Source organism: Hemitrygon akajei, chromosome 13 (genome assembly GCF_048418815.1).
Source record: "Hemitrygon akajei chromosome 13, sHemAka1.3, whole genome shotgun sequence".
Lineage (NCBI taxonomy): Eukaryota > Metazoa > Chordata > Chondrichthyes > Myliobatiformes > Dasyatidae > Hemitrygon > Hemitrygon akajei.
Window position 1 is genome coordinate 89,880,633 of NC_133136.1, and position 26,476 is coordinate 89,907,108.

A 26,476-nucleotide genomic window follows, 5' to 3' on the forward strand; every position below is an offset into this window, starting at 1 on the left:
CAAGTGCTCCTCAACCTGCTGAGTTCCTCCAGCATTGTTTTTTTTTTGCTAAAGGTAGAGAAATGCTCTTTCTGTTCAGCATTGCATTATACCAAGACAGATGTAGCACCAACAAAATTAGAATAACACTGTTTGCTCCAGTGTTTAGTTAACAAAAACAAAGCTCTGCAAGTGCAGCAAGTCTCAAATAAAACAGAAAACGTCGATTGTGCATCATCTTTGGAGGGAGAGAGATAGAGCGAGTTGATCTTTCAGATCAGTTGTCCTATTTTCTGCGAGAGGGAATATTGATAGATAGATAGATAGATACTTTATTCATCCCCATGGGGAAATTCAACATTTTTTCCAATGTCCCATACACTTATTGTAGCAAAACTAATTACATACAATACTTAACTCAGTAAAAATATGATATGCATCTAAAATCACTCTCTCAAAAAGCATTAATAATAGCTTTTAAAAAGTTCTTAAGTAGTTTACTTAAATACATTGAGTCCTAACCCCGGCACTTTAACATATCTTACTCCTGGCGGTTGAATTGTAAAGCCGAATGGCATTGGGGAGTATTGATCTCTTCATCCTGTCTGAGGAGCATTGCATCGATAGCAACCTGTTGCTGAAACTGCTTCTCTGTCTCTGGATGGTGCTATGCTTAAGATATTCCTTCCTGTCACCAGCTCGCTCTAAAGAGGGGCCCTCCCAACACCAACATTTTCCACTTCGTCTTTCATCTGGCTATTGGCAGTTTTCTGAATGTGTTTGGCTGTCCATACGTCTTAAAACTTATTTTATTCTCTGGTATTCAGGACAGAAATGGTGATCTACGTTGTTGAACGCTTTCCAAATGGAAACTCCAGAAGAGTCTCAGCAACCAACCTTTTCAATTCACTGGAACAGACTAATATGAAGAATCAGCTGATGCAGTTAGGTGTGGTTGTTGCCCTGCCTAGGACTGAACTTTCTCCAACCCAGATAAAACAACTGCTGCAGAACCCTCCCACTGGTACGTGGTGTAAATGTGTTGATCTATTGAACAGTTACCCATCTATGGAAATGGACAGATAATTTGGAACATGATGAGAGCAAAGGGCTGGAACTTGTTGGGAAATGTCTGTGGATATTTGCTGGGCTCTTGGCTCTTGTATGCAGTATGATTATACGGACTTTCTCCTGCATGGATCTTGCCAGTCGGAGTTTAGGTGCTGCATTTCTTTGAGGGTTTTCTGACTGCGTGTGGATCGTGGAATCAGAGGCCTGCAGCAGTTTCCCAGGACTTAAGGCAGGGAAATCTGCAAGCTGAGTCTGTGCCAGGTTAAACCTGGTGTAGGAACAGCAGGTCTGCTCATTTCAGTTGAGAGGAATTGCTGTGCAGAGCAAGGCTTTTAGGTTGTTTACATATTTATGAATTGTTTACTTTAAATATTTTACTGCCCTAAATACAGTTGGCCCTCCTCATACGCAGGTTCCGCATGCGCGGATTCAACCAACTGCAGATTGGGAAATCTGGGAAGTTGAGCATTGTTCGCCTTGCGTCTCATTTGTTCATTTGCAACTTGTGTTGTGAGCGAGAGGAAGGAGTTTAAGGCTAGTAAGGGATGGCTGGCTAGCTACGTAAAGTGCTACAGCCTCAAGAACTTAAAGATCACGGGAGAATCGGGATCGGCTGATGCTGAGGTGGCATCAGCATTCCCAGAAGAGCTACAATGGTTGTGTCTGTACTGAACATGTACAGACTTTTTTTCTTGTCATTATTCCCTAAACTACAGTGTAACAACTATTTACACAGTGTTTACATTGTATTAGGTATTATAAGTAATCTAGAGATGATTTAAAGTATACGGGAGGATGTGCGTAAGTTATATGTGAATACTACGCCATTTTATATAAGGGACTTGAGCATCCATGTTTTTTGGTATCCGCGTGGGGTCCTGGAACCAATTCCCCGTGGATAAGGAAGGCGGACTGTATCTTAATCTTTTTAATTGTTTCTGAATGGTTCTGAGCATCAGAGACTCACAAACCTCTTGATGCATCTGCCAGACCTAGCCAGCTGAGAGTTATTTTTTCAGCTATATTCTGGGCAAAGTCTTTGTTACGTCTGACTCTGTGATAGTAGTATAATCCTGCTGCTCCATAGGCCCTTGCACATGAGAATTGGGATGGCTTCAGGTGCCACAATGGTTTCAGCAGATCCAGAGAATTATCAGTATGTTAGCACTTGAGACCCACCTCAATCCTCAGTCTCAACCCTCTCATGTCAGATAACTTGTATCCTGCTCTGTTGGGAAGGAAATGGATGATGACTTTTCCAAAATATGTTGCCACCTTGTTGCCTACATAGGTACACCTTGTCTTTTGGGGAAGCATTACTAACCTCCAAAGAAATATTCAATGGTAAATGTAAAATTCAGGGCTCTGTAGATAATTTCTAGTAAAAAATATTGTTTTATGTATAATCTATGATCTTTACCAATTCCTTTATGTTTATCCTCTTTATTTTGAAAGTTAATATTTATGTTAACATGAAATATTATTTTAATATATTCACTCCTTTTGCCTTAGTTTCAGCAACGTTTCTCTCCATGCTGCTAATGGGAGCTAGTGGAAGATTGACTTTTACTCGAAACAGAGAGCTTAAGTGACTGAAAAGCAGGTTTTGCTGCAGTGATAAAGTGTTGCTCAGTTATATGGGAAGATTGTCACTCTTTACGGAAACTCTGGGAGTGAATATGACTATTGCCATTGTCTTTTTCTCTTTTAGGTGTTGATCCAATAATTTGGGAACAGGCTAAAGTTGACAATCCCGATCCTGAAAAGTAGGTTTTGGTGGCTCCTGTCCACAACCTCCTGTATAACCAATATTTTGTTTTATTCTATGTGCATACAAAATTTTGTGTTGTATAGAAACATTTGTAATTTTACAGGATTCTCTTTGTATTTTATCAGCAGATGTAATAGCTTTAAACCAAATTATTTATTTTTCCATTTTGTGGACCATAGCTTTCTATTCAGAATTAATTTAACTAAAAAAAGTTCCTTCGTGTATTTATTTTGAAAAAAGTTAAATATATAAGTGTGAAGTAGTTCATTTTGGTCTGTCAAATATGATGGCAGAATATAGTATTAATGGTAAGACTCTTGGCAGTGTAGAGGATCAGAGGGATCTTGGGGTCCGAGTCCATAGGACACTCAAAAGCAGCTGCGCAGGTTAACTCTGCGGTTGAGAAGGAGTACGATGTATTGGCCTTCATCAATTTTGGAATTGAATTTAGGAGCTGAGAGGTTATGTTGCAGCTATATAGGACCCTGGTCAGACCCCATTTGGAGTACCGTGCTCAGTTCTGGTTGCCTCGCTACAGGAAGAACGTGAAAACCATAGAAAGGGTGCAGAGGAGATTTACAAGGATGTTGCCTGGATTGGTGAATATTCCTTTTGAGAACAGGTTGAGTCAACTCGGCCTTTTCTCCTTGGAGTGACGGAGGATGAGAGGTGACCTGATAGAGGTGTATAAGATGATGACAGGCATTGATCATCTAGATAGTCAGGGGCTTTTTCCCAGGGCTGAAATGGTTGCCACAAGAGGACACAGGTTTAAGGTGCTGGGGAGTAGGTACAGAGGAGATGGCAGGGGTAATTTTTTTACTCAGAGAGCGGTGAATGCGTGTAATGGGCTACAAGCAACGGTGGTGGAGGCGGATACGATAGGGTCTTTTAAGAGACTTTTAAATAGGTACATGGAGCTTAGTAAAATAGAGGGCTATAGGAAAGCCTAGTAATTTCTAAGGTAGGGACATGTTTGGCACAACTTTGTGGGCCAAAGGGCCAGTAATGTGCTGTAGATTTTCTATGTTGAACTAGATTTCTTATTATTTTGTTTGTGCTTCTCCCAAGGCTGATCCCAGTGCCCATGGTGGGTTTTAAGGAATTGCTGAGGAGGCTTAAGTTCCAGGAACAAATGACAAAACAACATCAAAGCAGACTGGATGTGAGTGAGTTGCGATTGTATTTTTGAAAAGATTTTTATGCCCCTGTTGACCCATTGAGCCTTTAGTAAGCCTGAAAACAGGAATGTGGGTAATTCAGAGTATTTCAAAATAATTTAGTTTGTGTTTTTATTTAGAGTTGTGTTGCAAATTTGATAATCCTGTTTAAATGTGCTTGAACTGCCCAGTTTACCTGCTATTAATTGAGCTGCCTCATGGTTCAAGAGCTCTGCATTCATCCAACCTCAGCTGCTTTCTGTGCATGTTTTCAATGTTATTGCTACTGGCAGATTTTTCTTTGGGGGAGAATATCAGAAAATAATAGACATGTTTTTTCTTTCCTGTTTCCATGTTTCCTATAGTCATTTTTTTTATTGCCTAATGATTCAGTGGTTTATGAAAGAATTTGGCAGATGGTTTCATTGCTAAAAAGAAAGCCAGTTTTGATAATGGGGAGCCTCGTATAATTTTTTAATGATTGGATTGCTGTAGCATCAGATAGATTAGTATTTAGTGGTCTGTTCAGCAGCTTTGGGCCTGTACTCTAAAGAGTGGTGAATCTGTGGAATGCTGTGCCACAGGTTGTGATGGAGGCCAAGTCCATGGGTATATTCAAAACAGAAGTTGATAGATTCCTGATTGGTCAGGGCATCAAGGGATATGGTGAGAGGGCAGGGGTATGGAGTTTAATGGGATTAGGGATCAGCCATGATGAAATGGTGGATTGGACTTGATGGGCTGGATGGCCTAATTCTGCTCCTATGTCTTATGTTCTTATGTTGATTGCAACTATTGTATCTGAACAACTAAAAGTTTGAGCTTTGTGACTATGGCAATTGGTCTTTTACACATCAGAAAAATCGAAAAGTATAGAAGTCAGTGGATAAGCTTTTGACATTCCATGTCTGACCATATCACCTCCTTCCTCCTATACAGATTATATCTGAGGATGTAAATGAACTGCAGAAAAACCAGGCCACAACTGTAGCAAAAATTGCCCAGTACAAGAGAAAACTAATGGACCAAGCTCATAAAGTTTTACAGGTAATGTAATGGAATTGTTATTTGTGTCTGACATTGTTAAAACATTTTAAAAAAGGCTATTTCATGGGTCATTTTGAAAGGCATGTTTCGATTTTAATTATCACTGTGGAGTTTATTTGAAGGCACTGCAGAATAAAACTCTTCCAGTACACCTGAAGTGTTTTGGTTCTCATCAATCTTTCAAGGATCTCGCTGACATACACCTTTTCTATTTTCAGTCATCAAGTGTTTTGCCATAACTATTTCTGAAATTCTGAGAATCATTCTTAGCTCTCCATGCTGTCTTTCAGTTTGAGGAGTTGAGGGGCCTCATTTTGTTGTGAAAGTATGTTAATCTCTTTAGACCAGCACCCATCCACATGAGTCTTGTGCACTGGATAACTAATTGATATTAGCAAGGTGAAACCCGACTCTATATGTTAGCAGTGGTCAAATAATTCATGTGTGCATAGAGTTCTAAATCAGTCGAACATTGTGAAGGTAGTTAAGATCTAAGATGAAAGTTAAAAAATCTGGAAGGCCTAGACACTAGATAGAGAGAGAATGTTTCTCTTTGCAGGAGAAACAAGAACTAAGGATCACATTTTAAAATCTATTAAGACTCAGATGAGATTTTCTTTCCCCGAAGGTTCTTGTCTTCCAAAGTGTATTGGACTCTTGATAAGAAATGGGGTTACCAGAGACTGGCATTAACAGAGTTGAAGTTACAGTTGTGTGATCTTGTTGAATGTCTGATCAGGTTTGAAGTACCAATTAATTTATTCTCCCTCCTAGTTCACTTGGGAGATTTTCTAATGATGTTGATTGAAAAATGACGATGCCTCAGAACAGTTGGACTAGTTTTGATTTAGGTTGGGCAAACTTTGACTGTCTCCTCTAGAGCTTTGGAGGCTAATAAAAGTAGGTAAAATTAATGAGGCATAAATAAGTGTGGAAATGACAAATGTAAGAGAATAAGGTAAGAGGAGATTTGCGAGACAAGTTTTTTTTACACAGAACAGAGAGCTGTAGATGCCTGGAATGTACTTCCAGGGAGGTGGTGGAAGCAGATAGAATAGCAATGTCTAAGGTACAGTTAGGCAGGCAGGTGGGATTGGCATTGTGGCATAAAAATTGTGCATCAAAGGGCCTGTTCCTGTGATGTACCATTCTAATGCTTGCTCTTTGCTGAAATAATGGGAGGCATGCAAGGTTTTGAGGAGACAGTGGGGCAGGAGGAAGAGAGAAATAAACTGCCATCAGTCTAGCTAAGAGCCTATGCAAACACTATAGACTTACTGCATTCTTCTGTGCTCAATTTGTATATAGTAGTTCTCTGAGTAATTTCAAAGTTAAATTGGAAGGGAGGTAATATTTGCAATCTTTTACAAAATAATTTCTCAAACCTGTTGATTTTTTTTAAATTTTCTAGGTTTTAATTAAACAGGAAATCCAGAGGAAAGCTGGTTATGCTATTCAGGCAGAGGAAGAGCAGCTTCGTGTACAATTAGATACTATACAATGTGAACTAAATGCACCAACCCAGTTTAAGGTACGGAAATTGGAGGAAATATTACAGATCTTGGAAATCTGAAGCAATAACAGAAAATGCTGGAAGTACTCCACAGGTCGAGCAGCATCAACAAGTGGTGAACAGTCGATGTTTCAGGTCAAGGTTTCTTCATTTGATTTGGAAAAGTGAGACAACAAGTGTAGTTTATATTGCAATTCAGAGCTTTTTTTTCCCCCTCATTTTATCCATTCTGATGAAGGGTCATTACCCTGAAATATAGACTCTTTCTCTCCGCAAACCTTCCAGCAGGTTCTGTTTATAAACTACAAAGGACTTGATTCCCAGATGTTTACACATTAAACGACATTGCCAGTGATATTAAACCTGATTCTGAATTCATTGTAAGAAAGTCAGAATGTTTTACTGTGAATTTTTAAAAGGGTGATTGTGAAGAAATGTAAACAGTGAATGCAATATGTTTCAATAATAGCGTTTATGTGCAGGGCCGTCTAAATGAATTAATGTCTCAGATAAGGATGCAGAATCATGTTGGAGCTGTCAGATCAGAGGAGAGATATAGTGTGGATGTCGATCTCCTGGGAGAAATCAAGCAGGTATATTTTTCCTCATTTACTCCAGAGAAGTTCATGGTCCAAAAGTTTTATTGAAATTTGAATATAATGATTATTTCACAGAGTAGTCATTGATGTTGCAGTGTTTAGTCTTTCATGTCTTTCTTTTGCTGCATTAGGAGGTAAAATTACAACTTTAAGCAACTTTGCATTAAAAAGTTTACAAACCATCTGCACTATGCCAACCTGAAGAATTTTCACATTTAAAATTTTTAGTTTCCGTTGTTATTTAACTTCAGTCTAATATTTTTCTGGACCAGCTGGTCATCAAAAGCAATTATGCTCACAAATAACAAATCAGCTGTGTATAATCATTACTAATGCAGCCCATTTCTCTTCCTAGCACCTGAAATTACAGCAGGAAGGATTGAGTCATTTAATCAGTGTTCTGAAAGAAGATTTGGAAGATGTGAAGCTAATTGAGCATGGGCTTAGTGAGAGTGTTCATATTCGACGTGATCTTCTCAGTTGATGTAATACCTTGTGGTTCAAGATACCTTTCTCCCTCTCCAAGTATTTGAATAATCCTACCTCCATCTCCATTTTTATAAACCAGAAATCTGATGAAAGAGCGGGGGGAGAAAAAACTCTTGTTCTTCATCTAATGTTGCAGCCATGTTCCAGCTTCGGGAATTCTGTTGTTTACTGTAAGGTGTGTTGTTATCCTAGTGAGCAACTGGATACAAATCTTTGCAATAGAAATTAGTAACTGACTATGTAAAGCATGTTTAAAACTATACCCTATAAATGACTGTTTGCAGTAACGAGAAATGAATGTTTAATACTAACATTTGAACTCTGCAGTCTTTGTTTTAAGGCAGGCTTTACCCCAGTTATTTTAAATGGATTGGACATTGTCTACTAATTCCGCAAATAGTAATTTCTTACTTCATTTGTTACAATTTTGAGTGTAAAATCACAATGAATTTCCTGTTGAATGCAATACATTGAGGCAGTTTTAAAAAAATATTGCTTTAGTACCAGACTTGCATTTAACAGGAATAGCTGTCAGTACTGACTAAGTCAGGAACAAATTGGGAATTGTTTATATATTTTTTAAACGCATCAGATGTTTTGCTGAGGTATGTGTACCTTTAGCTGCTCTGAATAAGTTTGAACAGCTTTTGAAAACTTGACCTTGATTTGCCATGAATGAGAAACATTTGAAATATTCTGTATTGGATGTAAATAAAAGCTTTGAAAACTGGAATGTTAACAAATATGGTTAAACATGCCAGAGAATCACATGCTGGATATATAGTATAATCCCAGTTTATTGTTTTTAAGTATACAAGCTTATTTATATTATCAGAAGGAACCTTGACCATTGGGTTTGCTTTTGGAAGAATTGACTATTTTCCAAACATACTTGTTATGATATTTCTCATCTTAATGCATGTAGGCCCTTTTTCAGTTCAACACATAATTTAATTTAGTGTCAGTCAGCTTTACAAATCATTCTCCTGTGTGATTTGCACCCAGTAATGGTCGCTGAAACATACTTTGAAATGGAGTGATAATTGTGAACTATAAGTCAGTCAAGGATCTCAAATCAAGAATTGCATTTAATCTGTTAAATGTTTGAAATAATTATGCAAAGAGGAAGTTGATTATAAATAAACAAGTTGCTTTAATAACCTTCTGCTTCAGATTCTAATTTTAATTTCATAATCCAGATGCAGTTTTATTATTTTAAATGTAAATTTTCCCTAGTGCCAGCCTCTTTCATTTCTCTTTGCTGACTGGGTTAGTCCAAGCTAGAAAATTCTGACTGACACTTGTCAGGTGATTTACTCCAATTTATCTTGGTAACATGGTCAGTCAGATTTATTGTTAAATGCACAAGTGAACATTCAGTGGCCAGTTTATTAAGTACCTCCTGTACCAAATAAAGTGGCAACTGAGTATATATTCGTGGTCTTCTGCTGCTGTAGCCCATCCACTTCGAGTTTTGATGTGTTGTGCATTCAGAGATGCTTTTCTGCAAACCAGTGTGGTTATTTGAGTTACTGTCAGCTTGAACCAGTTTGGCCATTCTCCTCTGACCTTTCTCATTTACAAGGCATTTTTACCCACAGAACTGTCACTTACTGAATTGTTTTCTTTTCGCACCATTCTCTGTAAACTCTAAAGACTGTTGTGGGTGAAAATACCTGGAGATGAGCTGATTCTGAGATTCTCAAATCACCCCATCTGGCACCAGCAAGCATCCCATGGTCAAAGTAGCTTGGATCGCATTTCTTCCCCATTCTGATATTTGGTCTGAACAACAATTGAACCTCTTGACCATGCCTGTATGCTTCTATGTGTTGAGTTGCTGCCACATGATTGGCTGATATTTGCATTAACGACCAGGTGTACCTAATAAAGTGACCATTGAATTTATGTATTGATGCAATGAGAAACGTACTAGTAGCATAAAGAATACATGAAACACCACAACTAGAACAAAAACAGCGTCCATTGTAGTTCAAAGTGGTCCTTGTGTTGCTATACTAAAGTAGTGATTAAGGTTGTGGATATTAATTCAAGAAATGAACAGTTAAGGGAAGTAGCTGTTCCTGAAACTGGTGGTGTGGGACTTCATACTCTGTGGCTCCTGCCCAATGGTAGCTATGAGCAAATGGCACTTTGAGGATTTTTGATACAGTACCATACCATGATGTAACCAGTCAGGATACTTTTCGCAACACACACAAAATGCTGGTGGAACACAGCAGGCCAGGCAGCATCTATAAGGAGAAGCACTGTCGACGTTTCGGGCTGAGACCCTTCGTCAGGACATGATCAAGGGGTAAATAAGAGGAGGTATCAGAGAGTTGTTGCTGTGCCTCGGCCAGGTAGAGGTCAGTACGCTAGACAACAACAGTTCCCCCCTTATCAGCGGGTTTTATAGTGATGTTGGGATTGGTGCGGAGGGAGCGGAGAGCAGAGCGTTCGGTTGGAATTGGAACACAGTGTGAAGTCGAGACGGTTGATGTCCCGTCGGCAATTAGCAATAAAGAGATCCAGAGCAGGCAGAAGACCAGAGTGGGGTATCCATGAAGAGGAGGAGGGTTGAAGACGGGAGAAGGGGTCATCGGTGGGGGTAGGAGAGTCCTTGCCAAAGAAATAAGCTCGGAGATGGAGCCAGTGGAAGAAGAGTTCAGTGTCATGGCGTACGCGGAACTCGCTGAGGTGTGGGCGAAGGGGGACAAAGCTGAGGCACTTACTGAGGAGAGAGCGCTCTGCCTCAGAGAGTAGAAGATCGGAGAGAATGGTAAAGATCCGGCACGGATCAGAGGGGGGAGGGAGGCCGGTAGTGTCAGTGGAGAGGGAAGGGTTGGGGTGAGAGGAAGATGGAGCCTCTGAGGGCCCAGGAGCTGACGATGGGATCTGAGGGAGAGGGGATGGCGGAGTGGTGGTGGGGGAAGGGGAGACGGGAGTCACAATCGCAGCATGTGAAAATCCAGCCTGGAGTTCAAGGCTGGAGTCGCAGTCGGTGGTAGTGCAATCGCTTTGAAGCTGTCCATGGTCATTGGAACCCGCGTTGATGGTGCTGGAGTCCGGGTTTTGAATATGCCCAGGGTTGCTGGGGCAGCCGAGATCGACAGCCGGGCCTGGGGCCGCGATACGAAGTCCATGCTCTGGGGTCTGCAGATGGAAGATCTTGCTATCTTTGCAGGACGTGATAAAGTCAAAGAAACGTCGATTGCATGCATGGATCCGACGGAGGATGAAGGTTCTCGGCCTGAAACATCAACAGTGCTTCTCCTTATAGATGCTGCCTGGCCTGCTGTGTTCTACCAGCATTTTGTGTGTGTTGTTTGAATTTCCAGCATCTGCAGATTTCCTCAAGGATACTTTCCACAGTAGTTTGTTAAAGTTCTCAGTGACATACTGAACCTCCTTAACCTAACAAAGCAGAAATGCTTGAGTGCCTTCCTTATGATTGCATTTACTGTATGTGCTGAGTCTATTCAATAGTGCCCAGGAACTTAAAGCTGTTGAGTTTCTCTGTCAATCCAACAATGTCAACTGGCACATGTTCACCCTTTTCCCCTTCCTGAACTCAACAACTGGCTCTTTAGTTTCATTGACTTTCAGCGAGAGATTGTGTGGCACCACTCAACCAGATGTCCTGTCTCACTCCCGTACGCTAACTCAACATCAGCCAACACACTGGTGTCATCAAATAATTTGTATATGGCATTGAAGAAGTGCATGTGTGTGTGTGTGTGTGTGTGGTGAGTAGAGCAGGGATCTAAGCATGCAGCCTTGAGGTGCAACTGTGTTGATGGTTAGCAAAGAGATGTTGCTACCAATCCTCACTGAATGAAATCTGATGAAATCAAGGACTCAATTGTAAAGGGAGGCCCAAAGGCCTAGATATTGAATCTAAATGTTGGTTTTTTGGCAAGAGTGAAGGTAGGAAGGGGTAAACTGTATTCCTTTGCTTACACTTTCTAAATTTTCTTGGGCGCATGGAACAGTACAGGCCCAATTTTTGTGTCAACCTTTCAACTTACTCTAAGATCAATTTAACCCTTGCCTCCCACATAGAACTCCATTCACCTTTTATCTACGTGCTCATTTAAGAGACTCCTAAATGTCACCCACTCTTACTGCCACCCACAACAGTGTATTCCACACACTTGCCACTCTCTGTGTTTAAAAAAAATTACTTACCTCTGACATTCCTCCTATACTTTTTTCTAAACACCATAAAATTATGCCCTCTCACATTAGCTATTGCTGCCCTTAGGGAAAAATGCCTTGGCTGTCTGCTCCATCTATGCCTCTTGTAGTATGCACCTCCATCAAGTCACTTCCCATCCTCCTTGCTCCAAAGAGAAAAGTTCTAGCTTACTCAAACTATCCTCATAAGAAACACTTTCTAATCCAGGCAGCATCCTGGTAAATCTTCTCTGCACCCCTTGAAAACATCCACATCCTTCCTATAATGAGGTGACCAGAACTGAATACAATACTTCAAGCGTTATCTAACCAGAGTTTTATAGAACTGCAACATTTCCTCATGGGTCTTGAACTTAATTCCCCAACAAGTAACCCATTGTGATTTTAAGGTTTGAGGGTGATTGTAATGATATGTGCAGAAAATGAAAAGGACTGGGAGTCCACACAATAGTGAAGAATACTTGGCTGATGATAAGTGGCAACAGTACAGATATAAAGGTCTCAAAATGAATATAGTTCAGGGAGCTGTGGAAGTTGGTGATCATTAGCCCATGAACTGAGGTAGAGTATTTTCAGCATTTCTATTTTTAATTCAGTCCTTGCAATTGGATTTATCGACCAGACGGAAAGCTTCAAGGAACTCATTAATGTCGATGCTTCCATCCTTATTGAAGTCCATGCTGCGAGCCAGATTACTAATTGCTTCATCGCTTAACTCAATCTTAAGGTGAGAACTAAGGAGTTTCCATGTTTTTTTAAATTCCTCATATGAGATCTGGCCTGTCACAGACACAAGAAGGTACAGTTTATACTTTGGCCCTAATCCAAGCATACGCACAATTTGTGCTATAGTTTTAATTTTATCATTGTCTTCCACTCCTCCACCCATCCCACCTCCCCAAAATGTCTGTAACATCTTGCTGGTGTGCATTTTTTACCTTTTGATCTATTAATACCGATTATATCAATTGCACCTTATTTTGAGAATGACATTGATTAATTATCTATATAATTTTAGTTGAAGGTAAATTCCAAGTAAAATGAGCTCTCGCAGCAACAATATTGCTGCAAAATTAACATTAAATGTGGGAAATTTTACCAGAAGTAACAGGAATAAAATAATGTTTTTGCTAGTTGGTTTGAAAAATGAAATTCAGTTTCACAAGTTGAGGTTCTAGCTGGCAATAGATTAACAAGTAATTTTGTACATCTGCTCTCAATTCTTTACAGTGTTCTTTGAAATAGTTGTACAGTCTGATCATCCTATCATTAATCCTTTTGCCAACCATACAGTAATAAATCCAGAGTTTTGCTGGCCATGCATTTGAGGGGCAAATTTTCTCCTAAATACTGTAGTCTCAGAAAGAGATGGATCTTTTCTTCTAAAACTTACCAGAGTTGTCACTGTCAATAATTTGAAAAATAGTTTCCAGTTCAGACATGCTTTTGTAAAGCATTTCCAGCAGACTGGGTTGTATGTGCTGCAGAAGACAGAGGTATTTTTTTAAGATTCTGCTTGGTGATCAGCAGCTATTACAAGTTAAATTGTCTGGCTAGTCAATTAAAATGTTTCATTCTTTGCGGTCTCATACTTGTCAACTTCCATAAAATCCACCAGCTGTGTACCCTCTGAGGACTGAATTAGTTTAACTCATCCAGACCGAACTTCTGCAATTCCAATTCTTTTCACTACTTTGTTCCTATTGCCTCAAAATCTGAAGCAGCTTTTTGTTACCCTTTGGAAGATGTCCTGATCGCAATCAAATGATGTTTTTGCTAATGATGCAGTCCTCCCTCAGCATTGTGCTGGTATGAACCCAAATGACAATAATTTAATGTTCAAAACACAAAAACACAACTGCAGATGCTGTGGATCAAAGAATACGGACACAACTCTGGAACAACTCAGCAGGTCAGGCAGCATCTGTGAGAAAAGAGTAGCCAACGTTTCGGGCCGAGACCCTTCATCAGGAATGAGTGGGGAAGAGAGGGCTGAAGCCCAGTGATAGAGATAGGGGAGGGGGTAGGGCCTAGAGGTGCCAGGTGGAAAACCAATCAGAGGAAAGATAAAGGGGGGAGGGGGAGGGGATGCATGAAAGAACTGTAGAGATAAAGAAGCAGAAAGTTGAAAGGGGAGAGAGGCAGAGAGGGACCTGGGATAGGGGGAGGGGGAGGGAATTACCAGAAATTGGAGAATTCAATGTTCATACCACCAGGCTGGAGGCTACCCAGATGGTAGATGAGGTGTTGCTTATCTACCCCTCATCTTCCCCCCCATTCCTGATGAAGGGTCTCGGCCCGAAACGTTGGCTACTCTTTTCTCACAGATGCTGCCTGACCTGCTGAGTTCTTCCAGCGTTGTGTACGTAATAACTTGATTTTTTTAGTTTTGCAATATCGGCAGCCATTTCCAGCAAAAGTAGGCCTCTTGGTCATTCATCTCATTTCATGTTATATTTACTAATCTATGAGTTCCTGTTTTCTAACTTCACCTATTATGTCAAGATAATGTCCCCATGATGTAATAACCACTACATAAAGTTATTTCATCTTACAAATGTTTTCATGCATAGTGAAAGCAGAATGTGCAATATTTTTCTCTTACCTGCACAATGGGTTTCTCTTGGGCAAGGTCATCAAACCATAAATAAAAATTCAGAAGACCATTGGGAGCTCTAGGCACAAGTTGGGATCGCAAGACACGCCAAGGCAGACCCAAACCCAAAATGGATTCAAGAGCATTTGCCCAGTCATTCAAGGATATTTGACCTATGTGTTAGAAAACAATACTTGGTGAGATATTTTGTGCCAACTTTATAAGACATTTAGTTTTCAAATTCAGGTGATGGGTGCAATAGCTGACACTATTATTCCTGTAGGGGATTCTTGCTACATATCTGTACTAATTTAGTTTATACCTACAATCTGTGGAGGATGAAACATAAAGGACAATGCATTATCTACAACAGACTCTATTCTTGAAGCAGTATGCACCCTCCACGTACGATGCTAACATCTATGCTTGAAGCTTTTGGATTAGGTGTTGTTATTATTTCAATGGTTCAATGGTCCAATTCAATATCAGAGAATGAATACAGTATACAACCTGAAATTCCTACTTTCTGCAGACATCCACGAGACAGAAGAAAACTCCAAAGAATGAATGGCAGGAAAAGGTTAGAACCCCTAAGCCCCCCACTTCCCCCTTCCCACGCACAAGCATCAGCAAAAACATCAACCCTCCCCCCATCTGCCTCAGCAAAAAGCACCAGGCCCCTCCCCCACCTGATCTTTCATCAGGTCAAAGTAATTTTTTTAATGGAATGAAAACATTGGATTAATCACAAAAATCAGGTACTAGAACATACTTACTGACATATACAAATAGTCTGGAACCTGAAAATTCACTTTTTAAAACATCCTTGTGTGCTGAGTTTTAAATACTTAATGCTTGTTTTAAAAAAAAGCCTAGTTAAGATAAACCCTGTAAGACCTAGGCAACAGACACAAGATGCTGGAGAAACAATAGACAATAGGTGCAGAAGTAGACCATTCAGCCCTTCGAGCCTGCACCGCCATTTTGAGATCATGGCTGATCATCTACTATCAATACCCGGTTCCTGCCTTGTCCCCATATCCCTTGATTCCCCTATCCATAAGATACCTATTTAACTCCTTCTTGAAAGCATCCAGAGAATTGGCCTCCACTACCTTCCGAGGCAGTGCATTCCAGACCCCCACAATTCTCTGGGAGAAGAAGTTTTTCCTTAACTCTGTCCTAAATTACCTACCCCTTATTCTCAAACCATGCCCTCTGGTACTGGACTCTCCCAGCATCTGGAACATATTTCCTGCCTCTATCTTGTCCAATCCCTTAATAATCTTATATGTTTCAATCAGATCCCCTCTCAATCTCCTTAATTCCAGCGTGTACAAGCCCAGTCTCTCTAACCTCTCTGCGTAAGACTGTCCAGACATCCCAGGAATTAACCTTGTGAATCTACGCTGCACTTCCTCTACAGCCAGGATGTCCTTCCTTAACCCTGGAGACCAAAACTACACAATACTCCAGGTGTGGTCTCACCAGGGCTCTGTACAAATGCAAGAGGATTTCCTTGCTCTTGTACTCAATTCCCTTTGTAATAAAGGCCAACATTCCATTAGCCTTCTTCACTGCCTGCTGCACTTGCTCATTCACCTTCAGTGACTGATGAACAAGGACTCCTAGATCTCTTTGTATTTCTCCCTTACCTAACTCTACACCGTTCAGATAATAATCTGCCTTCCTGTTCTTACTCCCAAAGTGGATAACCTCACACTTATTCACATTAAACGTCATCTGCCAAGTATCTGCCCACTCACCCAGCCTATCCAAGTCACCCTGAATTCTGCTAACATCCTCATCACATGTCACACTGCCACCCAGCTTAGTATCATCAGCAAATTTGCTGATGTTATTCTCAATGCCTTCATCCAAATCGTTGATGTAAATTGTAAACAGCTGTGTTCCCAATACCGAGCCCTGTGGCACCCCACTAGTCACCACCTGCCATTCCGAGAAACACCCATTCACCGCTACCCTTTGCTTTCTATCTGCCAACCAGTTTTCTATCCATGTCAATGTCTTCCCCCCGATGCCCTGAGCTTTGATTTTACCCACCAATCTCCTATGTGGGACCTTATCAAATGCCTTCTGAAAATCGAGGTACACTACATCCACTGGATCTCCCCTGTCTAACTTCCTGGTTACATCCTCAAAAAACTCCAACAGATTAGTCAAGCATGATTTACCCTTGGTAAATCCATACTGGCTCGGCCCAATCCTATCACTGCTATCTAGATATGCCACTATTTCATCCTTAATAATGGACTCTAGCATCTTCCCCACCACTGATGTCAGGCTGACAGGTCGATAGTTCTCTGTTTTCTCCCTCCCTCCTTTCTTAAAAAGTGGGATAACATTAGCCATTCTCCAATCCTCAGGAACTGATCCTGAATCTAACGAACATTGGAAAATGATTACCAATGCGTCCGCAATTTCCAGGGCCACCTCCTTTAGTACCCTAGGATGCAGACCATCTGGACCTGGGAATTTGTCAGCCTTCAGTCCCATCAGTCTACTCATCACCGTTTCCTTCCTAATGCCAATCTGTTTCATTTCCTCTGTTACCCCATGTCCTTGGCCCATCCATACATCTGGGAGATTGCTTGTGTCTTTCTTAGTGAAAACAGATCTAAAGTACTCATTAAATTCTTCTGCCATTTCTCTGTTTCCCATAACAATTTCACCCAATTCATTCTTCAAGGGCCCAACATTGTTCTTAACTATCTTCTTTCTCTTCACATACCTAAAAAAGCTTTTGCTATCTTCCTTTATATTCCTGGCTAGCTCGTGTTCGTACCTTATTTTTTCTCCCCGTATTGCCTTTTTAGTTAAGTTCTGTTGTTCCTTAAAAACTTCCCAATCATCTGTCCTCCCACTCACCTTAGCTCTGTCATACTTCCTTTTTTTTTAATGCTATGCAATCTCTGACTTCCTTTGTCAACCACTGTGGCCCCTTTCCCCCCTTCGAATCCTTCCTTCTCCGGGGGATGAACTGATTTTGCACCTTGTGCATTATTCCCAAGAATACCTGCCATTGCTGTTCCACTGTCTTTTCTGCTAGGCTATCTGTCCAGTTAACTTTGGCCAGCTCCTCCCTCATGGCTCCATAGTTTCCCCTGTTCAACTGCAGCACTGACACCTCCGAGCTGCCCTTATCCTTCTCAAATTGCAGATAAAAACTTATCATATTATGATCACTACCTCCTAATGGCTCCTTTACTGCAAGATCGCTTATCAAATCCTGTTCATTACATAACACTAAATCCAGAATAACCTTGTCCCTGGTCGGCTCTCGTACAAGCTGTTCCAAGAATGCATCCCGTAGGCACTCTACAAACTCCCTATCCTGTGGCCCAGCACCAACCTGATTCTCCCAGTTCACCTGCATGTTGAAATCCCCCATAACTACTGCGACATTACCTTTGCCACATGCCAATGTTAACTCCCTATTCAACTTGCACCCAATATCCATGCTACTGTTTGGTGGCCTGTAGACAACACCCATTTGGGTCCTTTTGCCCTGACTGTTCCTCAGTTCTATCCACACAGACTCTACTTCTCCTGACCCTATGTCCCCCCTTGCAAAGGACTGAATCTCATTCCTCACCAACCGGGCCACCCCACCCCCTCTGCCCACATTTCTGTCCCTACGATAGCACGTATACCCTTGTACATTCATTTCCCAGGTCTGATCTCCCTGCAGCCATGTCTCCGTTATCCCAACAACATCATAGTTACCCATTCGCACCTGAGCTTCAAGCTCATCCGCCTTATTTCTGACTCTTCGTGCATTCAGATATAGAATTTTTAGCCCATTTCTCCTCTCTCTGTTTGAATTGCTGCCTATTGTGCTTAACCCAGCTCCCCGAACTCCCATTGGGCTATACGCCCTTAGAATTTTGTTGTCCTTCCTAAATTTACTTATTCTTTCAACACATTTAACTTCATGTTCCGTCAGACCATCCCTCTGTACATGTGTCCTCCTTATCACTTGTTCCGCCTCACCTTTCTCTACTACACACTTAATATTCCGGAACCGTGTCCTTTATTCTTCCTCTCGCTATCCTCTCTCTCTCTCATATTCTGGATCCCCGACCCCTGCAAATTTAGTTTAAACCCCCCCAAGAAGCACTAGCAAACTTCTCTGCAAGAATGTTAGTACCGCTCCAGTTCAGGTGTAAACCGTCCCTTCGGAACAGATCCCACCTTCCCTGGAACAAAGCCCAATTATCTACAAACCTGAAGCCCTCCCTCCTGCACCATCCTCTCAGCCACGTATTAATCTTTATAATCTTTCTGTTCCTTGCCTCATTCGCACGTGGCACAGGTAGCAATCCTGAGATTGTTACCCTGGAGGTCCTGCTCTTCAGCTTCACTCCTAACTCCCTGAACTCCCTACGCAGGACCCCCTCACTCATCCTACCCACGTCATTGGTCCCTACATGGACCACAACATCTGGATTCTTGCCCTCCCTCTCGAGAATAACCTGCACCCGATCTGAGATGTCTCGGAACCCGGCACCAGGGAAGCAACATACCATCCGAGACTCCGGATCTTCCCCACAAAATCTCCTATCCGCGCCCCCTGACTATAGAATCCCCTATCAATACCGCTCTCTTCTCTTCCCTCCTCCCCTTCCTAGTCGAGGGTCCAACCTCAGTGCCAGAGACAGGACCACTGCAGCTTGTTCCTGGTAGGTCATCCCCACCAGCAGTGTCCAAAATGGTATACTTATTTTTGATGGGAACGGCCACAGGGGTGCTCTTCTCTCTCTGTCTGCTCCCCCTGCCTCTCTTGACTGTCACCCATTTGCCTACCTCCTGTCTTTTTGGTGTGACTACCTCCCGATAACTCTTATCTATCTCTGCCTCTGCCTCCCGAATGATCCGTAGTTCATCCAGCTCCTGCTCCAGTTCCCTAACTCGGTCTGATAGGAGCTGCAGCTGGATGCATCTATTGCAGGTGTAGTCATCAGGGACAACTGTGTTGACCCTGACCTCCCACATACTGCATACGGAGCACACCACTGCTCTAACCGTCTCCCCCATTACCTGATCCCAGGTTCGTCAGAATAAATGAAAAGCACGTACTCAGGCTCAGATCAGGCAGCATCTGAGGAAAACACAAATCATGTAACTGCTTTGCTTTTGGCAGAGCTTAACAGTGCTATACAGATTTGATTTCTATTACAGTGAGAGTCAGCAGAAAGTTAGCAGTTTAATAAGTAAAATGTGCTCAGTACTGGATTATACAATCAATCATTTGGCCATAAAACTTCAACTTATCAGAAACAAATTGGTTTTTTAAATCTGCAACTGGACCTTTGTGAGCTTACCTGTTTTATCCTTGTCATAATGCTTAAAAGCACTGATGAGATCCGATTTGTGGGCAAAAATTTTCTCTTGTAGAGCTCCCAGTGCTGACCTCTCAATCCTGCTCACTCTGGGTTTATAACAAAAGCCATACCAAATTATGGATCAAAATATGTTTGCATGTCCAGTAAAACAAAATCAAAAATAATATAGAGTGAGTACTCACAATCTTCGAAGCAGAAACAGATGAAACTATTCAGCAGTCATACAGCTTCTCAGAGAGAAACTTAATATTTCAGGTCAATAATTTTCTATCAGACCATACTAGCATCTCCCCTCCTGAAACAGCAACTGTTTATTTTCCATCCATAGATGTTGCCTGAATTCTGCCAGCTTTTAGTGTGTGTTGCTCCATGTGCCAGCACCTTCACTCTCTTGTGATTCAGCAGTTATGAAGTGGAGTGTAATTAGAAGCCCAGTGATTGTAGGATAAAATGGGAATAAAACAGCTTAAGTATACTCTCTTCTCATTGCTACCATTGGGTAGGAGTTAAATGAGCCTGAAGACCCACACCACTTCACCATCAGGTTTCTGAATGGCCCATGAACATGTTTTTCATTTCTTTTGCTCTATTTACTTTTTGTAATTTGTAGTAGATTTTATGTCTTGCGTTGTACTGCTGCCACAAAACAAGTTTCACCTCATCCAAGACCATGACAATAATTCTGATTCAATTGTTGTACAGGATTCCCAATTTCCTGTTATAACTTGAGGACTGTTTATTCAGTTTATTCTCAGCCCTCATTACCCTGGTCTGCAATTAGAGCCATGGATCCAGAGTTGCAATACTGTGAGATGAACTTGTATTATTTAGTTTGGGTAAGTTCTGACTGTCATGTTACTCAGATTGCATTGGGATCCTTGGAAAACCTACATACCGGTAATAATTTTACTTTGGCTTCCTGCAATTTTTGTCTGGCTTTGCAACTGCCTCCACAACCATGTTGTGTTTTGGAGGCTTGTGTGCCTCAATGACCAGGAGAACCATACTGGCTGGAATCAGGGGTTTATGCTTTGGCTAGGGTCACCCATGCCAGGCAGGTCAAAGGGTAGAGGCCAGACTAAGAGTGGTCCATTGGTCCTTCAGGTTAGGGGGTTCAGCTCAAGGATAACAACTCTGACTGGACAAACAAAACAGCAATGAAGGATCCTTCTACATCTGTGTGCGACAGTATTCCTGAGTCTCCAACCTGGACTTGCGTGGGTGTCAGTAGTGAAAACAGCGAGGAAGCTACTGGCACAACGAAGGAAGCCACCAAGACCAAAACTGGTTTCAAGCAGACAGAGATGGAGGACAAACACAAGAAAACCTACAGATGCTGGAAATCCAAGCAGCAAGTACAAATTTCTGGAGGAACTCAGCAGGCCAGGCAGCATCTATGGAAAAGAGTGAACAGTTGATGCTTCAGTCTGAGACCCTTATCAGGACTCATGAAGGGTCTTGGCCAAAAACATCGACTATTTACTCTTTTCCATAGATGTTGCCTGACCTGCTGAGTTCCTCCAGCATTTTGTGTGTGTTGCAGAGATGGAGGATCATCATTTCCCTAAACGCCAGCAGGCATTATGGGCAGGAAGTAAGTAAGTTGCAACATTACCTGATGGGAATAATTTGTTCATCCTACAATTTGTGGTGCCTCTTGACAAGTGAAAACTACAATGATTACTTTGGCAATATGAACAAGAAATATTCACAGCTCTTACATAAAATGTGGGCAGTTTATATTCAGCTGTAGCTTAGGATGGTAATTGGCAAGTTGACCTGATGGCAAGGAGAAATAGAGTATAAAGGAAAGAATTATTCCTGCCACTACAGCTAGAGAATTATGTGTAGCTTTGATCTTCAAACCTAAAATGATGTACATTTGAGACTAACAAGCTTTGTAGTAATGAGGTCAAAGGAGAAATTGAATCTTGGAAGATATTAAGATTATGAAAACCAAGGATGTGCATACACCTGCTCCACCAATTACTAAGTTTGTGACTGATACTGTTCTCAAAATCCAGTTTCCCACCTGATCCTATATCCCTTTTCTTCCTTAGTGCTCCAAAATCTATTGATTTCTCATTAATTACTAAAGTCCACCTGATGTACATTTATAAGTGAAAGAGACATTTGTTGGCCAGCAACGTGAAAGGCTGCTGGATATGCAAGTTACATCCTGCAATAGAGGACCTTGCAATTTGCAGGTACAATTGGGAAGGCTAGGCCTGCATGCCCTATCCTTTTATACAAAGTGTTGAGCAGTCACTATTGACAGTTAATTACCAGTTGTTTATAACTGTGACAAAAACCCATTGGCAAGAAAAAAAAATCACAACCAGAGTCTTTATTTTTTAATGCGATTTTCATTAATGATTTAATGAATAATAATGGGAAAGCGGTGTTGGCGTGTGGCCTAGTGGATAAGGCATCGGTCTAGTGATCTGAAGGTCATTAGTTCGAGCCTCAGCTGAGGCAGCGTGTTGTTCCCTTGAGCAAGGCACTTAACAACACATTGCTCTGTAACGATACCAGTGCCAAGCTGCATGGGTCCTAGTGCCCTTCCCTTGGACAACATTGGTGGTGTGGAGAGGGGAAGGCTTGCAGCTTGGGCAACTGCCGGTCTCCCATACAACCCTGCCCAGGCCTCAAATCCATGGTCTCACGAGACTAACAGATGCCTATTAATGGGAAAGTGACCATTTTGCAATGCCAACTTGTCTTCTTGGTGACTGCCTTACTCTGCCATCCCATCACCCCTGTATCTCCCACCTGAAGTGGAATGTAAGAGAGAGGAGAGCACACAGCCCTGTTTCAGCTATTTACTGTTTAAGACTTGCTGCCCCATTACAAAGGCAAACTTGATTCCAACCTCTATCCCGGTGTATTCTGCTGCAATGTTGTAATGTCCTTGTCATAGTGGTGGGTGGACTTTAGAGAGGCGGAGCAGCAGGTCTGTTTGTAACATACAGTCTGACCATCACTGTGCAGAGGTTACCGCTGCATTTATTTTACGCACCTTTGCCTCAAGGTTAGCTTGCGAGTGCTTTGATTGACCTGATATTGCATGAAGTGGGGAACGAGGTCGGGCCCAAGCTTCACATAAGCTCCTCTGTTGCTGCCAATTTCATAATAATTTGAAGCAGAAAATATGGTCAAGACCTGCATGAATATCAAATTGACAATGTCATCTATGAACTGACTGTCTTAGAAACAAAGCACATTCATCATTGGAGTAGTTTGGCCAAGCTGTTTCTCAGCTATGCCCGGATCGTGCCCGAGTGCCCATCTCAATCGGCAAGTGGCACTAGGGAAGATCATCTCATAGGATAAGCAGGTACTCACTGCCTGCAACATCCCACAAAATGGGGTCTGTCATATTTCCAATTAACCAGCACATATTTAGGAGGAAGCCAGGGTACCCGAGGGATGTCCCCATGGTCAGAGAGAGAATGTGCAAACTTCTATAGGTCAGTGTTGAGCTTGGGTCTCTGGAACTGTGAGAAAGCAACAGCCATTTCTCACAACACTGTGAACCTGGCATTTGCAGTGTTACATCTAGAACAATGCATGCAAAAAAAACCACACTTTCCATTGTTTGTGAGAATATGTTGGAAACATAAGTAACTTTATAAACTCACACGTAAAACTAATCTCTAATTTTTCATTAATACATTTGTTCCCATTTATTTTGCACAGCACCCCAATGTCATGTGCAGAAGCTCATTACCTGCTGATATTATAAGTGGTCATGTTCAAAGACACTGGTGGGGCTGGACTCATTTGAGCTGGGGTGGCAGTGATGTTCCTTTCACTGGGCTGAACGGATGTGTATTCATACCTTTTGGTTGTGGCAGTACTCGTAACCCTCTTGTTTGCACTCATGGGACCTGATCAAGAGTTGCAAATTGTGCTTTCGCAGGATCTTCTCTGTCACATCGGGTCCGAAGTAGCACCCGCCTCCTCTGGCGGAGTTTGCGATGCAGCCTTCCTGATGCATTGGGTCACTCCATAAAATGTCCACAATCTTGAGAAGAGAGAAAGAACATTTTCAATTTCTAAATGAGCTGTTAAATCTGTTAAGTTATTCATGACCTCTTTTAATATCCTTTAAATCCAGATCCCGGGGTCTGTCATGGTTCAAAGTAGTAAGAGCAAGTAGGAATGAGAAATAACTGACAGCAATCCTTTATCTCTTCCACTTATCTCCCCCTCCCACTTCATCCCACCTCGCTACACACCCACCTTCCCCCACACCTGGTCTCACCTTTCACCTGCTAGCTTGTACTGCTTCCACTCCCCCCCCACTTTCTTATACTGGCTTCATCCTTGCTTTCCAATCCTGACTGTTTATTCCTTTCCTTAGAGGCTGCCTGACTTGTTGAGTTCCACCAGCATGTTGTATTTGTTGCTCTGGATTTCCAGCAACAGCAGAATCTCTTGTTGTATGTGAGCAATTATGTGGGTTGACTTTGGAAAACATTAATGCATGTAAACGATAACCACAATCCTGAGAAGCCATTTGATCCTTCACCTGGCCTCCCATAATTCAGGACCAATTCTACAATCCCTCTTTTCAGCAATAGCTGATCTTGTGCAAACTTCTGTATTTCAAGAAATTGCATACATCCACAAGCAGTTTTACACAGTCTGCTCCCAATTAGATACAGTGACTGCCTGGCCGATTATAGTAGAATTGCAGACTACATTTACAGCTACAGGATCACCACTGCTTGTGAATTCCTCTCCACTGGCCTTCCTCATCAGAGATCTAAATCCTGAAGCTCCCTATACTCCCAATAGTACCTTCACCTGAAAGAATGCAGTGATTAGAGAACATGGCTAGCCAGCATCTTCAGAAAGGCAGATATAAAAGAGCAATTAATGTTGACCCTGCTAACAAGATCCATAAAATCCTTTTAAACCCAGATTATCAGGTAAATATAGCATATGTTATTCTGAAAGCTACAAATGAATAGTTATTGTTAATGACGTTAGGAGTCAGAAAAACAGTTGTCATTGAAAACATGAAACAGAATAGCAAGTTTAAAGATAATACAAGCAACCTTTGAATGGTATCATTGAAGTACTTACAATGTTAGACTTTATATAATCAGTTCAAAGCATTTCATCAAGTGCTAGAAGAGACTATATTGCAAATGTTTCTAGTCTGTTTAATGTGCTTCCACCCTAACCCCAGTTGAAATAGTTCTGGAGTTGAGATACAGTACTGTGCAAAAGTCTTAGGCACCCTAGATTTTTTATATATAAATGTGGTTTAGATATTTATTTATTTTCTTCTGCATTAGTGTGTCAGTAGAAGTGAGCAAATTTTAGATTTCCAAACATTCATTGTCTGCCCTCCTCACATCTCCATTTCCCGAACACTTGCACTCACCCCATCTTCCCGCCACCTTAACAATGATAGAGTTCTTCTTGTCCTTGCCTACCACACTATGAGCCTCCGCATCCAACATATCATTCTCTGCAGCTTCCAGCACCTCCGAAGGGTACCCACCATCAAACAAATCTTTATCTCCCCCTCCTCCGCTTTCAAGGATCTCTCTCTCCATTATTCCCTTGTCCATTTGTCCCTCCACACTATTTTCCCTCCTGGCACTTATCCCAAAAAGTAGCCAACGTGCTCCACCTGCCCATTCACCTCCTCCCTCACCTCCATTCAATGCCCTAAACAGTCCTTCCGGGTGAATCAACACTTCACCTGTGAATCTGCTAGGGTGATCCATTGTGTCCGGTGCTCCCAATGCGGCCTCCTCAATATTGGTAAGACCCTTTGTAAATTAGGGGACCATTTTGTCACCAAAAGTGGAACTTACCGGTGGCCCAACATTTTAATGCTGATTCCCATTCCCATATGTCAGTCTGACCTCTTATGCCCTGATGAGGTCAGCCTCAGAGTTGAGGAGCAACACCTTATATTCCATTTGGGTAGTCTCTAACTTGATGTCATGAATATTGATTTCTCCTTCGAGTAACTGGATGTTTCAAGCAAGTACACCCACGCTTACACCCAAATGTGAGCACAATGAATATTCAACCATTAAGTTTCCCCCACCCCCGACCCTATCTCTAAACATTGCAAGGCTGGTTCAAATGAAGGAGACTTCACAACCCATTTGATTCACTGTTTTGGTATTTGCCTTTTTATTACTCTTGAATGCCTTTGATGTAAAGAAATAATCACTTCTTTACTTCATACAGTTTTCTCATTTTCCAGTCCTTTGCTCATGCAACTTTACAACTGAAGTATATTGACAAGCATTTAATATAGCTGAACTTACCTGCTTCCTTTCATGCTCATCTGAGTCAAAGAATTCACAAGGATCTGAATCTGGTAGTGTTAGTGATTTGGGATCTTCATACAGATTGCTGAAGCCCACTTGTCTTCGGCATTTTTCTAATTCCTCTTCAACTGAACGCTGCACTCTTTCAGTGATTTCTTTTCTCTTGACATATATTGTGCTAGAACTCTTCCTCCTCAGATTGTCGTCTGTGTGAGCATGAAGACTAAAGATGTCAGAAACTGAATTATTCCTTGGAGTTTGATTGGGCTTCACATGGTGCTCACTGTTCTCACTAAAGTATTGCTCCTGATCTGAGACATGTTTGTTCCATCCGATTCTCCTCCTTTCAGGTGGCTTCAAGATTGAAACATACTAGCATA

At 41.6% G+C, this 26,476-nt stretch overlaps 2 protein-coding genes across 9 annotated transcripts in view; one reads left to right on the plus strand and one right to left on the minus strand.

Moving 5' to 3' along the window:
• The window catches only part of nup54 (nucleoporin 54), a 66,697-nt gene extending 57,908 nt beyond the window's left edge, over nt 1–8,789 (plus strand). For all 4 annotated transcript variants that reach the window (XM_073065067.1, XM_073065068.1, XM_073065069.1 and 1 more), the window contains 7 exons: nt 807–1,003; nt 2,762–2,816; nt 3,893–3,986; nt 4,921–5,028; nt 6,440–6,559; nt 7,024–7,134; nt 7,496–8,789. In XM_073065067.1, coding sequence (XP_072921168.1) covers nt 807–1,003; nt 2,762–2,816; nt 3,893–3,986; nt 4,921–5,028; nt 6,440–6,559; nt 7,024–7,134; nt 7,496–7,624 — 814 coding nt within the window. In that variant the 3' untranslated portion in view covers nt 7,625–8,789. The remainder of the gene's footprint in view (nt 1–806; nt 1,004–2,761; nt 2,817–3,892; nt 3,987–4,920; nt 5,029–6,439; nt 6,560–7,023; nt 7,135–7,495) is intronic.
• ppef2a (protein phosphatase with EF-hand domain 2a) overlaps nt 1–26,476 on the minus strand; it is a 70,045-nt gene that overhangs the window by 373 nt on the left and 43,196 nt on the right. For 3 of the 5 annotated variants that reach the window (XM_073065064.1, XM_073065062.1, XM_073065063.1), the window contains exons 12-18: nt 26,094–26,468; nt 23,633–23,818; nt 22,811–22,953; nt 19,771–19,877; nt 14,435–14,598; nt 13,223–13,310; nt 10,973–12,609 (exon numbers count right to left, since the gene is read on the minus strand). In XM_073065064.1, the coding sequence (XP_072921165.1) occupies nt 12,422–12,609; nt 13,223–13,310; nt 14,435–14,598; nt 19,771–19,877; nt 22,811–22,953; nt 23,633–23,818; nt 26,094–26,468 (1,251 nt within the window). In that variant the 3' untranslated portion in view covers nt 10,973–12,421. Of the gene's footprint in view, nt 1–10,972; nt 12,610–13,222; nt 13,311–14,434; nt 14,599–19,770; nt 19,878–22,810; nt 22,954–23,632; nt 23,819–26,093; nt 26,469–26,476 lie in introns of those variants that run through there. The other 2 variants (XM_073065065.1, XM_073065066.1) reach the window with 2 other exon arrangements.